A 14,648-nucleotide genomic window follows, 5' to 3' on the forward strand; every position below is an offset into this window, starting at 1 on the left:
AGATCTTCCACGGGGGGTCTGTCTTCAGGTTATAGAGAAAGAGTTTCCTCTGGCTCTAGGTTGCTTATCCATTCATCCATCCATCTACCCACATATCCATCTCTTCATTCATCTGCCAGTACTCCCATCTGTCCATCCATTCATCCATATGACATTTCCTTCTATCTATCCATCCATTCATCCATCCATCCATTCATCTATCCCCTATCTTCCATCCATCCATCCATCCATCCATCCATCCATCCATCCCTCCACCCATTTTTATATCTATCCATTCATCTATCTATCCAACTATTCATCCATCCACCCATGTTTGCATCCAACCAGTCATCCATCCATCCATCCACCCACCCACCCACCCACCTGTCTACCCATCTTCCATCCATCCATCTACTTACCCATTCATTCTTCTATCCATCTACCCATTTCTACATGTCTGTCCATCCATCCACCCACCCATCTTTACATACATCCACATAGATCCACTCATACATCTATCCATCTGTGTCATTTATTTTCCATCCATTTCTCTGCCCACCTGTCCACCTAGCTGCCTATCCGTCCATTCTCTCCCATTATAACTCATTCAGCAAATACTTATACTGGACTTTGCATGCACTAGATGCTGAGGACATCAAGATAAATATCTTCATGGTTTATTGAGTGCTCCCTGGATATGTCAGGCACCATGCTAGTGCTTTTAATTGTATTAACTCAATTTAAGCTCACAACAACCATTTGAGGCAAGTAGTATACTCAAAGGTGATAACACTGAAGTATGTGTGGTGGGGAAGTAAGGGAAAAATTCAGGCTGCCCATTGTGAGAGTCTATGTCATTCATCAGTCACCTTCTATGCCTCTGCGCTCATCCAGCTCTCAGGGATGGGTGGTGAGCAAGGCACACAAAGCTCCTGCCCTCACCCAATAGATAACTCCTTTGCTGTTCCCTTCCTAAGACCACTTGGATCAGTGTGGTATTTGGACTCAGTTGGGAGGAAGCAGAGGGAGAACTGTTGGCCTCTCCAGCTCTCCAGTGACAGTTGTGGTCATTGGGTGGCCCTGAGTGAGTCACTTCTCCCTCTGAACCTTAGTATCCACATCACAGTGGGTATAAGATCTTACCTCCTCAGATCTAAGAAGCTGTGAATTTAAGACATCCCATGTTTTTAACATAACCATCAGGAAGTAAAAAACTATTAAGTTAGATAAAATGTTTTCTCAGTACTTGGAAATTTTGTTTTACATTTTTTGAAAGAGTTGAGATATATCTGGATACACTTTTTTAAATTGTACATTATACTTGTAACTACACACAAGGGAACATATAATTGATATTCATTGGTTAAGCTAGTCCTAAAACTTCACATTTTAGGGTTTAATCTTCATATCACTTTTTGACATAGAGACATCAGTATATTTTTCCACCAAATATTGTTTTCTGTTTCATCATAAGGAAGAGTCAGCAAACTGTGTAGCCCACTGGCCAAATGCAGTGCTCTACCTGTTTTTGCAAATAAAATTTCATTGTAACCCAGCCATGCCCATTACATATCGTGTATGGCTGCTTTCAGGTTATAACGGAGAGTTGACTTGTTGCAACTGAGCCTGTATGGATCACGGTGCCAGAATTATTCCCTATCCGACCCTTTGTAGAAAATCTGCTGACCTCTGATGAAGAGTGCCAGAGGTACAGCATTTCTTGCAAACGCGTGCACTCAGTTGTTGTTTTGCAAGACAATCTGGAATTGTGGGCATCCGTGCAGCAGTGAATAGTGTGTCTGCTTTGCCAGTATCACATCAGTGCTCTCTTGTTCTGTTGCCAGCTTTTCTTCACACACAATCCCTTTTTGATTCGAAGATGAATCAGTCTCATCTTTTTGAAGACATTTAAAATCGCACCTGTATTCCACATGTGAAGGAACAGCCACGTTCAAATCTGAATTGGAATAGTAACATCTGAACAACTTGGCCTGAGTTTGCATGAGAGCAGGCAGTGACCACTATGTCATGATCATGAGATGCCATTGATTATCAGATGCATCCCCATTTTGGGTACATTAAAATGTGAAAAACATTCATGAAATAAGGCTGTGGTGCTCCAGCATTAACCATTAACCACCTGTGTGGTTAATCCCATTAACCACCTGTGTGGTTAAATGGAGACCATGCGTGTGAAGCTGAGCTATGCTTGGTACACACTAGGTGCTCAGGAAATGTCAGCTGTCCATCCCCACGTGTTGTTTGGTTGAATTTGGTGGAGAAATTTCCTCCTCTGTGTGTGAGGCTCAGGGATAGCCCCCTCCCTCAAACCCCACTTGGGGTAAAGCAGAGCGAGCAGGTGAGAAGCTCTGCAGGCTAATTGGGAAGACAAGGTCAGGCTGCTGGGCAGGGAGCATGGTGTGGGTATTTGGGGAGGGAGATTCTGGAAAATGTTTGTGGAGTGGGCATAGGGCTCTAGCTGCCCTCTTTTTCTCCCTTAAGACTGGCCAAAAATGATGCCAGATAAATGCCTTCTGTTAAGGAGAGGGTGGTGTTGAAGAGGGGTAGAACCTCTTCCAGCCATCAGCCCCACCTTTGCAGTAGGCCCCCTGAACCATGTTTGTGGGGGGAAGTGTGAGTGTGAAAGTATGTATGGGGATGGGGCCAGCTTTGATAGCTGGATCTCTAGAACGCATCCTGGGTGGTTGGTTACAAACTGCTTTGCTTAACATGGCCACCTGGAGGGAGGTTCAGGATCTTCCAAATTGCCATGGCCTTGGAAGGCGTGACCCAACCTCTTGGTTCTGGTTATGCATCCCAAATCAGGTGGGTCAGGGCCCATGATCACTGTGACTCTGGCGCTTTGACTGAGCCTACACCATCTTTCTGCAGAGGGATGATATGGAGGCTGTGCCAGGGTACCTGTCCCTGCACCAGACAGCTGACATCATGACCTTGAAATGGACGCCTAACCAGCTGATGAATGGGTCGATGGGGGACCTGGACTATGAGAGGAGGTAGGGTGCCGGGTCCCTCTCCTACCCTGGACATGGGGACGTTTGTGCTCTGTGCACTCTTTGTGCCCTGCCCTTGGCCTGCTGCCCTGTCTGGTTGTTGCAGCTGCTTGGCCCAGCCTCCCTGCAGCTGTAGCCTTATGGGTAACTCATTGGGAGGATTTAGAAACCAACTAGAAGAATCCTAGGGTATGGGAGTTAGGCAAACCATGGTCCAAATGCCACCCTGGTGGGAGAAATCTTAACAAAAGATCTTGGAAGCCCGCCAATGGCAAATATTCCCAGATCTGCTGCCTTCTTTCCCATCACTCAGTAAAGAAGGAAAGCAGGTGTTGTTTGGTGGGCATCTGGGCCAGGGATGCATCTCCTTGTGATATCCCACAATTTATAAGGCTCAGCAAAGGCTTTGGTGTCATGCTTTGAAGAAATTCAGAAACCAGGGATTCCCTGCTGCAACCCCATGTCCCAGGACAGTTAGAGAAGGCCCTAGAAGGAATGCAAACAAAGAGAAGACACTGTGCAGAGTGCAGCCGGCCTGATTAGTTCAGCTTGAGGAGTCTTGGCAGCTCTATATAAAATAAGGGCTCTTTTCAAAGAACATAAGTAGAATACCATTATTGTGTTCTGTTTCATGTTAAGCTTTGGTGTGAGTAACCCCAGGCCGTGATGTGATGAATGGGATTCTCCAAGCTGGCCACTTCTCACGCAGAGGTGGCCATCTATCTTCAGAGACGGTCAGTGGGAGGTACAGTCGGTTGTAGGCTGGGCCACATAACTAAGCTCCAGCCAGACTCCAGAGTTTCTGATCAAGAAACCCTCCCCAAGGAGCAGTATGGGGCCAAGGAGATGCCCTTGGCCTAGGACATTATTTCAGCCTGTTCATCTTAAACCCAGAGCCTCCCAGCTGATTTTGGATCACAGGGAGCTCTGAATCTCCTTCTAGCATAAGTCTAGTAATAAATCTGTGCCCATGTGTATACCAGCTATTGCCTTCTAGACCTCAGTTCCATGGAAGCAAGGAATCTTCCTTGCTCATATCTTCTCTCCAGCACCTGCCACCAATCCTAGCACAAAGTATAGGTGCTTGGATAACCTCTGTGAAATGGAGCAGGGAAGTCAGGGGACCTGGATTCATTTGTCAGATTTTTTTTCTAAGATTTTTTATTTATTTATTTGAGGTGGGGGTTGGGGCAGAGGGAGAAGCAGACTCCCCCACTGGGCAGGGAGCCTGATTGGGGCTCAATCCCAGGACATCAGGGGTCAAGCTGATGGGAGACGCTTAACTGACTGAGCCACCCAGGCCCCCCTTCATTCATCACATATTAACGGAGCAGCATCAGATATTAACACAGTGTGCTAGGCACTGTGCTAAATACAAGAGATAGAGAACATTCAGAAAAGGAGAGGATAATCTTTACCTTTTCAGAGCTTATACTATATTTACCTTATACCTGACAGAAAACGAATAGGCAGATAAATGGATAAATGTATGTTATTGTACCAAGTGCCTCCTTGGTCCTTGTCTTGATGTGTGACTTGGGGTATGTCCTTCCCTATCTCTGGGCCTCAGTTCCTCAGCTTCTTTTTTTTTCATTATTTGTTTATTTGTTCATGAGAGACACAGAGAGAGAGGCAGAGACACAGGCAGAGGGATAAGCAGGCTCCCTGCAAGGAGCCCCATGCGGGACTCGATTCCAGATCCCAGGATCATGCCCTGAGTCAAAGGCAGACGCTCAACCACCCGAGCCACCCAGGTGTCCCAGTTCCCCAGCTTCTATCAAATGAGGGGGGTGGACAAGTGACCTCCCCAGAACTTAAAGGATTCCCAAAGGGTTTTCAGGGGTTACCCATACATGGAAGTGTCTCCTGTCAAACATCACAGTCCATGGACCCTGCTTGTTGGTTGGACTTAAGCCCAGGGTTGTATGGGCAGAAACTTTTAATGCTAATGTTTTGGAGAAGGCTTGAATCAAATGATTGCCCAGCAGCTGCCCCCTGCCGACTCCCTCCAACTCAGATCACTAGGGACTCTGTCTTTCTGCATCATCTTTTCTTCTGTGAATAGGCACATCCTAGGCACATTGATCTTTGATTCCATCTGAGTCTGCACTTTCAAGGTCACTCTGAGACTTCCCCAGCCCTGAGCTCTGAACCCCTATCTATCCTTGTTATTCCTGCCTGGAACCCAGAGCTCAGTGAAAGAGAAAAAAGTGGGGGGTCAGAAACATGGAAGTTAGCGTGTAGGAAATGGGAGTGCCCAGGGGCTCCAGTGTCTCTTTAGGGACCAAGAGACAATGAAGAGAAGGGATGTGGTCTTTATCTAAGGAGCTTCAGTACCTCTTCTCTTGTCCCAGCCAGCACCCTTCTTGTACAACCAAGATCAGAACTCCCCAGCTGACTTTCCTAGGATAGGTGAGGAAATATCACCAAAGAGTCATTATTTGGGTTCAGGAATCAGGCTGCGCTTGGCTCAGATGTCAGCCCTGCCATGTGGAGTAGCAGCTGGAACTGCCCCCCCCCCCCCACCCCGCTGATGGTACAACCACTTCACAAACAAGTCTGGAAGTTTCCTTTCCTTTCTTTCTTTCTTTTTTAATAGCATCATTTTTATTTGCTGCATAATACACATGGAAGCTTCTTATGACCTACCCTTACCATGTGACCCAGCAGTTCTACTCTAGGAAGCTGTTTTTTTTTTTTTTTAAGATTTTATTTATTTATTCATGAGAGACCTAGAGAGAGAAGCAGAGTCACAGGCAGAGGGAGAAGCAGGCCTCATGCAGGGAGCCCGATGTGGGACTCAATCCCAGGACCCCAGGACCACACCCTGAGCTGAAGGCAGACCCTCAACCACTGAACCACCCAGGTGTCCCTAGGAAGCTATTAAAACATGTAAAATGGAAACAGAAGTCCAGCTTTTGCTCCTTCCCAGTCAAGTGATCTTGGACAGTCAGCTTCACCTCCCGGAGCCTCAGTTTGTTCATCTGATGTAAAATGGAGATGTGGTCACAGAGCCTCCAAACAGACATACAGGCAAGAGTCAATAAGAAAATGCAGGGTAGGGCAGCCCTGGTAGCCCAGCGGTTTAGTGCCGCCTTCAGCCCAGGGTGTGATCCTGGAGATCCAGGATCGAGTCCCACATCGGGCTCCTGCAGGGGGCCTGCTTCTCCCTCTTTCTCCCTCTGCCTGTGTCTCTGTCGTCTCCCCCCCCCCCCCCCCCCCCCGCCACCGTCATGACTAAATAAACAAGTAATAAACAAGTAAATCTTAAAAGAAGGAAGGAAGGAAGGAAGGAAGGAAGGAAGGAAGGAGAAAGAAAGAAAGAAAAAAGAAAGAAAAGAAAAAAGAAAAGAAAAGAAAAGAAAAGAAAAGAAAAGAAAAGAAAAGAAAAGAAAAGCAGGGTAAAGCCCTTAGCAGGGAGGCTGGAATCTGGAGGCTGTTGGTGTCAAGTTACACAGCTCCAAAGGGACTGTGGCCACAGCTCCTCCCCTTGGTGTCTGGTGGTAGTTGGAAAGTTGCTCTGCATTTAGTATTTCCTCCTTAATACTCTCTGAGCATCTTGTAGAAATGAACAAAAAGCCCAGTCGCTGTCCAGTTCAGCACCTCTCGGGGAGACAGGAGAAAACAGGCAATTGCAGCCCTAGGTGATGAGCACGATGTGGGAGCCCAGAGAAGGACCACCTGGCCAAGACTCCCATGTGAGGGACTCTGCAGAAGCTGCTCCTCTGAACACGCTTGTGTGCTTGGCTGCCCTCCAAGAACGTTCGCCACACGGATCCTGGCAAGGCTGACTAGTGCAGACCAGTGCAGGAAGGTCCCTTAGGGAGCTTCTGTTCCAACTTCCTCATGTGACAGCTAGGAAAACTGAGGCCCATAGAGGAGAGGGGACTGATTCAGTATAGTTGGTAGAAGTGGGGTTTGAAGTCTGACCTTAAAGCCTGTGTTGGTTCGGGTCCATCAAGAAGCAGATGCAGACAGACATGCAAGAGAGATGTAGTGTGAGTGGCACCTTATATGAGTGACCATGAACCTGGTCTGACCTCTCTGAACAGGGAGAGGAAAGAAAGAAGGGGTAGGAAGAGTCTCAGACACTGCAGTTCTTAGAGTGTTCAGCCAGACCAATTGGGAGTCCCTGGGCTAAACCTGGCCATAAGACGAGCCCCACCCCCACCCCTGCCCCATCCTGGAGGAACAGACGCACACTGGCACTCCCATGTGCTCAGTCCTGGCTGAGAGCAGCCCAAGAGAAGCATGGCCTTGGTGCAAACATGGTGGATCTGGGGACGTGGGGAGCAGCCTCTGAAGCTGTTGGTCAGCTCTGCTCCCCACAGCAGGATCTGAAGGACACCTGTGCAATGCCTTCTCCTGGCTGCTGCAAAGCCCTGGTTCCTCTGAGCCCCACCTCCATGGTGTTCCGGGGGAAAAACAATCTGTTTGGGGAGTGCAGTGGCCTTTGAGCTGGAAAGGGAAAACCTTAAGTATGTAAGCACAGAGACCATTAACCAAGGACTTTTTTTATGTATCAGCACCGAGCCCTTCAAATACATGAGTCCATATAATCAGCACAGCAGTGCTATATGGTGGGTAATTATCACCCCCATTTTACAGAGGAGGAAACTGAGACTCATAGAGGCCTTCATAAGTCATGCTGCTGGGACCTGTGAAGTCAAGGCTGTTGAGTGGCTCTTCTAACCACATGGATTCACGGTAGCCTGGTGTTGGGGTCTGAGTCAAGACTCTTAGATACCGGTGACAGGAAACCAAACTCAGGTTGACTTAGACACTGGCTCCCATGAGCTGAAAAATTCTGGGAGTAGTGGCTTCAGGCATGACTGGATCCAGGGACTCAAATGATGAGGACCTGAACTCTTTCCACCTCTTGGTTCTGCTTTCCTGCCTGTTGACACCATCATCAGGCAGGCTTTTCTTGCCATGGCCCCCTCCATTTCTATCATCTTTGCCCCTACTCCCCTAGCAGAAAGGAGCATCTTTTTCCCAGTTTATTCTAACATAAATCCAACAATTGAGCCTCCCTGGTTCTGCTTGGGCTTGGGGCCATCCCTGAGCCAATCACTGTGGCTAGAACGGTGGAATATGCTGAGCAGCCAGGCCAGCATCAGATGGCCATTCCTGGAATCGTGGCATAGAGGTTGGGTGGGGTCAGCCTCAGTCACATGGACTGGGGGTAAGAAAGAGTGTTCCCTAGAAAAGTGGGGTGCTGGGACCAGAAGAAGGGGAGGTAGATTCTGAGAAGCCTGGAATACCGATGTTGGGGACAGATGGTTCCTAGCGAGAAGGGTGCAGGAACCCATGGGTGTGGTCTTCTGGCCTCCTGAGCCCTTCCCCAAGAGCCAGCATCCTGTGGACCTAACCATCCCTCCCCTTCCAGCGTCTACTGGGACTATGCCATGACCATCCGCCTGGAAGAGATTGTGTACCTGCACTGCCACCAGCAAGGTAGGGACTGCGGAGGGTGGGGGGAGCATGGGGCTGGGGTGTTCTCCTGGCTCCCCTGCACAGCCGCACCTCCTTACTACTTGCACAGTCTCAAACAAGTGACTTCTCCCCTCTGAGCCTCAGTTCCCTATCTGTAAAGTGGAATCACAATATCACCTTTTCATGACATTATTGTAAACATATGACGTATGTTAAGGCCTCAGCATCAATCCCATGGTGTTAGTTGCTGACACCTAATTGAGCACTTATGATGTGCCAAGCAGGGCTCTAAACAGCTTGGCAAAAAGTTACACAGCTTGTTAAGCTCCAGAGTTTGGGCTCAAAATCAGGTCTTTGTCATTCCAATGCCGGTGCTCTGGAGATCTGGGATTAATAACTAGATTTCTCCTTGAAAGCTCAAAGCAGGTATGTTCAGAACAAGTAGAAGACCATCCTGCTGTAGAAAGCAAGAGATCTGTGCCGCATCAAGGCATAAAACATTAAGCGTATTTAGTGAGACAGATCCAAGCCCTACTTGGGTCTATCCAAGCCCTATGTGGCTCTGAGCAAGTTACATAGCCTCTCTGAGCCTTGGTTTCATCATTTGTAAAATAGACAATAGTAGATCTACCTCATAGAGCTGTTTTGAGGATTCCAATAAGACACTGCCTTAAAAGTGCTTTGTTTACATACAGTAAGTGCTCAATATGTGCCAGCAAGTCAGCTACTGCCCTGAGAAGGGATAGGTCTGAAAGCCTCCATACAAGAATAGGTCAGGTTAATTCATAGAGGGTGCTTGGGAGGCATCGGATGTTTGTGGGCCTCATTTCCCTTTGGTGGGTGACTTCACAGAAGCTAGCCACACTCCGTGGCAGGTAGGATGGAAGGGGCTCAGGGGAGGTTAAAACAGCCCCTGACCTTCTGCCCAGGTCTTTCCCAGAGCTTGGAGGAGATCCATGGGTCTAGCTTGGCATGCCTGGGGGGATGTGTTTGCTGGGAGGGCCCCATCGCCATACCTCATAGTGACTTCCCACTGGGTCTTCTCTGGCTGGGTTGTGGTGGCAGTGGACAGCGGCGGGACAGTGGTGTTGGTCAGCCAGGATGGGATCCAGAGGCCGCCCTTCCGCTTCCCCAAGGGAGGGCACCTCCTGCAGTTCCTTTCATGCCTAGAAAACGGGCTGCTCCCTCATGGGCAGCTGGACCCTCCACTCTGGTCTCAGCGAGGGAAGGTGAGTGATCCTGGGGGACCCAGAGAGGCTGGGGTATGGGTCAGCCATGGGGAGCGGTCATTCTTTTTTTGAGAGAGAGAAAGTGAAGGCGCACATGTGCACGTAGAGTGGGGGGTGGCGAGAGGGAGAATCCCAAGTAGGCTCCACACCCAGCGTCTGTGCCCAAGACTCAGGGCTCGATCTAACGATCCTGAGATCATGACCAGAGCTGAATCAAGAGTCAGATGCTTAACCAACTGAGGCACCCAGATGCCTGGGGGTATAGTCATTCTTGCCTGTGGGTCCTTGCATGGCTTCGTGGGCACATACACACCCCACTGAAACCCTCAAGCTGTGCAGATTGTGGGGACGGGTGTATCCCAAGGATGGTGCAATGGAACACGTTCTTTTAGGGCAAAGTGTTTCCCAAACTGCGCAAGCGAAGCCCTCAGGGTTCTGCTGAGTCTACGTCTTCAGACAAGGAAGATGACGAGGCCACAGATTATGTGTTCAGGATCATCTACCCTGGCATGCAGTCTGAATTCGGTAAGCTGCCTTGTCTCTGAGCTCCTGGGATCCACCTGTTAGCAGATCATGAGAATGACTCCAGGTGTTTGGAATTAGAAGACAAGTAGTCTGGACTCTGAGGCCAGCGGGGCTGGGGTGGTGGGGGACCTGGAACCAGGAAGCTGGTATCTCGGTTTTCCCCCCAAATGAGAACTATGTGCTACCTAGCTTAATAAAGATGCACCTGAGCAGAAAGTGGCATTGGGGAGTGGCAGTGTGCTCTGGAATCCTGGTTGAACTGGGGCAAGTCTCTTTGCCCTCTGTGTCTTGGTTTCCTTATCTGCAAAATGGAGATGTTCACAGCACCTGCATCATAGGACCCTTGTGGGGATTAAATGAGATAAGTCTCTTGGCACAGAATATATAAATATTAGCCGCTGTTCTACTATTGCTCATGTCAAGATTCATGAGATAAAGAGGTAATCAACATAAAGTCTATAGAATAAAGTCTCGCATACAGTCGGTCCTCAGTAAATGACAGTGAAAACAGCAGAGGGGAAACAAAGCACCAGGCACTGGCACACGAGACCCTAATGTATGTCCAGCACTTTGCACGGTGGCTGCCGTGATGTAGATGCTTGGTTAATGCAGACAGTTACTATCACTATCATCATTACTATGGGGTTATTATGAAGATTATAATGTTTGAAAAGTTCTCTGAAAGAGCCCTGGCATTTATTAAGCACTGTATGGATGTCTGTTCAATAACTCAATATTGAGTTGTAGTTTCCTTCTGTCTACCCCATTTTATTTAACCTTGGGTGGCTGTGTTCCATTTGATGGGTAATGGCTCTGAGCCTACCTGTGCTTTAGTGACCACAGCTGGGTCACAAGAGGCTCTTTTGAAAGCAGATGTCTTTCCCTGGCAAAGGTGGACCAATCATGCCAGGCCACTTCATGCTCTGGCTCTCATCCACTGCTGAATTGGATCTGGGATGTGGGGCAGGCTTGGTGGTAAGGTCTTATGTTTCTTGGGTTAGCCTCATATTCATTCCTTCAGTGGGCCAGTTAGGATCAAAGCCTCATGTTTCTGTGTCGTCGAGATCCATAGAGTATCCTGAAGCATTCATTACTACATCTCTTCCTACCCAAGAGCAGGGCCTGGAGCTGTCACAGACTCTTGGCTGTACTATGACTCTCACAGCCCTTCCAGAGAGCTGATTGATCAGAGGGGCCAGATACCTCAGGCCTGCCTTCCCAGGAAATTCTCTCCACAGGAACTCATCCAACAAATAATGTGTAGGCTTTTGCTGGGAACCAGGCTGGGTGCTGGATGTCTTACTTATTTGGGGACTGTCCATGTTAGTGTGCTGTGGCTCTGCATGTGCCAGGAGAACAGATGCTGACTGTACCCACCCACGCCCCTCTGTGCATGCCCCTCTGTTGCCAGCTCCCATTCTTAGAGTCTCTCTGCCTGAGGGTCCCTTCTGCCCATGGGTGGGGCAGGGCAGAGGTGTCAGAGAATCAGTGTCTCCCTGGAACATCCCTCAACCAAGAACTGACAAGAATTGGTGTATAAATGCCTGGGTTGGGGCACCTGGATGGCTCAGTGGTTGAGTATCTGCCTTCGGCTCAGGGCATAATCCGGGGTCCTGGGATCGAGTCCTGTATCAGGCCCTTCACAGGGAACCTGCTTCTCCCTCTGCCTGTGTCTCTGCCTCTCTCTGTGTGTCTCTCATGAATAAATAAATAAAATCTTAAAAAAATAAAAATAAATGCCCCAGCTCCCTCACCCGCTACCCTGATGAGAAAGCTCAGACCTTTGTGCTCTACACATCTCCTGAGGTACCCCAGGAAATCAAGCACCAGTTGCGCATGGTGGCAACCTGAGTAGTAACCGTTTGTTCTGCCTTCTTGTGTCTCTTCACGCATCTCTTACCGGTGCTCCTTGGAAACATCTCCCAAAAGAACTGCTGGAACTTGAATTCTTGTCTGCTTCTGAGGAAACCCCAATGAGCTCAGTTTATTTGGAACAAAGCTTCTCAATTGTAGCCCTACTGACATTTTATTTTTTTTAAGATTTTATTTATTTATTCATGAAAGACAGAGAGAGAGAGAGAGAGGCAGAGACACAGGTAGAGGGAAAAGCAGGCTCCATGCAGGATGCCTGATGCAGGACTCAATCCTGGGACTCTGGGATCACTCCCTAAGCCAAAGGCAGATGCTCAACCGCTGAGCCACCCAGGCGTCCCCTTACTGACATTTTTTTAAATAAATTTATTTTTTAAAATATTTTTATTTAGTTATTCATGAGAGACAGACAGAGAGAGAGAGAGAGAGAGAGAGAAAGAGAGAGGCAGAGACACAGGCAGAGGAAGAAGCAGGCTCCATGCAGGGAGCCTCATGTGGGACTCAATCTCGGGACTACAGGATCACGCCCCGGGCCAAAGGCAGGCACTAAACCGCTGAGCCACCCAGGGATCCCCCTTACTGACATTTAGATGGAATAATTGATAGTGATTGCTTGGGGAGGGGGGCATCACATGCATTATAGGATGTTGAGCAGCTTCCCTCATCTCCCCTAACTCACCGCCAAGTAGCAAATCTGCCACCACCCCTGCCACCAAGTTGTGACACTCAGAAATATCTCCGGACGCTGCCAAGTGTCATGTAGCAAAATTGCCCCCAGTTGAGAAAAGCACACATCAGCACGTTCACCTCTGCCACTGCAGCATGGCCAATGACTCCAGGTCTGTAAAATGGGAAGAACAGCACTTCCCACCCAGGATCCTATTCTGAGGAGTCAGTGTGATGATGTGTCAGACACATAATGCAAAATGCTTGTCAATGAGCAGTAGTAGGTACCATGAGCAGATGCCACTGTGTGCCAGGCCTGCCTTTGCCTCTCCAATGTTGTAACTAATTTAATCCTCACTACGGCCCTCCAAGGCGGGTACCAATGTCATCACCAACCCTCGTTTTTCAGAAGAGGAAACTGAGGCACAGAAAGGGTAAGAAACTGGTCCAGAGTTGTATAGCTAATCCTCAGTGTGGTTGGAATTTGAACTCCAGTGCCCTGGCTCCAGAGCTTGTGCCTCTCACAGACCCTCCTTGCAGATTGTTTTGACCAGGATGAGGAGATATTGTGGTTGCCCCTGCTTTATCCCCAAGCTCAGATTCAGCTCACATGGAAATGTCGCTCCCATCCTTGGTTGATATTTTTAAGGGGCCTGAGCCTCACAGATCTGAAACAAACAATCATGTATGGTTTACATCTTTGGGAACAATGAAGCCCTTTCTGAAGAAGTCCCTACCTCAGAAATGGGCAGACTCCTTCCGTGGTCCAAATTCAGCCCACTGCCTATTTTTGTAAATAAAGTTTTATTGGAACACAGCCATGCCCATTCATATCCATGTTATGTGTGGCTGCTTTTACACCATGGCAGCAGAGTGGGATTGTTGTGACAGAGACCATATGGCCCACAAAGCCAAAAATATTTACTCTCTGGCCCTTTATAGAAAAAGTTTGCAGATGCCTGTGTCAAGTAATACAAGAGAAGAGTTTGGCCCTGCAGGAGGGATGATATGGTCATAAATAGTTCTAAACCCCCTTTGGGTGTCCTCTTGCCTTTGTCTCTACCACCTCTGTGTCTTCATGCACAGAGAAAGCAGAGACAAGTTCTGAAACACTGAGACAGGTTCAGAGTCAGAGGAGGGCATTTTCAGACTCCTGTATTGCTGAGACAGCCTGTACCATCTGGCGTGGCGGGTGTGAGCTGCGTGCGACTCCCAAGCACTTGAAATGCAGTTAGTTCTTTTTTTTTTTAAGATTTTATTTATTTCTTCATGAAAGACACACAGAGAGACAGAGACACAGGCAGAGGGAGAAGCAGGCTCCATGCAGGGAGCCTGACGTGGGACTCGATCCTGGGACTCCAGGATCATGCCCTGGGCCGAAGGCAGGTACTAAACCGCTGAGCCACCCAGGGATTCCCGAAATGCAGCTAGTTCGCATGAAGATGTGCAGGAAGTGTAAAAGATACTCTGGATTCTGAAGTCTTAGAGCAGTAACAAAAAAATGTGAAATATCTCATCAGTAAGTTTGTATTGACTATATGTTGAAATGGTAACACTATGGATATACTGGGCTAAACAGAATATATTGTTGAAATTGATTGCATCTGTTTCTTTGCCCCCCCTTTTAGTGGCTACTAGAAACTTCTAAATTAAGCATGTGGCTCAGGTTGGATTCCTATCAAATAGAGCTGGTCTAGGGCAGGGTTGACATTTTGGACTGTGAAGAATTGTGTTTAGTGGAGGGGGAGATGTCTTGTGCATTATAGGATGGTGAGCAGCATCCCTGGCCTCTACCCACTAGATAGATGCCAGCAGCATCTAGCGAATTCCCAGGTTGTGACAACAAAGAACGTCTCCAGACATCACCGAATGTCCTTGAGGAGCTAAAGTTGCCCCAGTTGAGACCTGGTGGTCTAAATAGAGCATG

The 14,648-nt window shown here is 48.3% G+C and overlaps 1 protein-coding gene across 5 annotated transcripts in view; it reads left to right on the forward strand.

The window, feature by feature from the left end:
- The window catches only part of SGSM1 (small G protein signaling modulator 1), an 80,279-nt gene that overhangs the window by 29,825 nt on the left and 35,806 nt on the right, over positions 1-14,648 (forward strand). For all 5 annotated transcript variants that reach the window (XM_072802979.1, XM_072802983.1, XM_072802984.1 and 2 more), the window contains exons 9-12: positions 2,872-2,996; positions 8,383-8,450; positions 9,495-9,658; positions 10,051-10,183. In XM_072802979.1, coding sequence (XP_072659080.1) covers positions 2,872-2,996; positions 8,383-8,450; positions 9,495-9,658; positions 10,051-10,183 — 490 coding nt within the window. The remainder of the gene's footprint in view (positions 1-2,871; positions 2,997-8,382; positions 8,451-9,494; positions 9,659-10,050; positions 10,184-14,648) is intronic.

This window comes from Canis lupus, chromosome 27 (assembly GCF_048164855.1).
Source record: "Canis lupus baileyi chromosome 27, mCanLup2.hap1, whole genome shotgun sequence".
In the NCBI taxonomy this organism is placed as follows: Eukaryota; Metazoa; Chordata; class Mammalia; order Carnivora; family Canidae; genus Canis; species Canis lupus.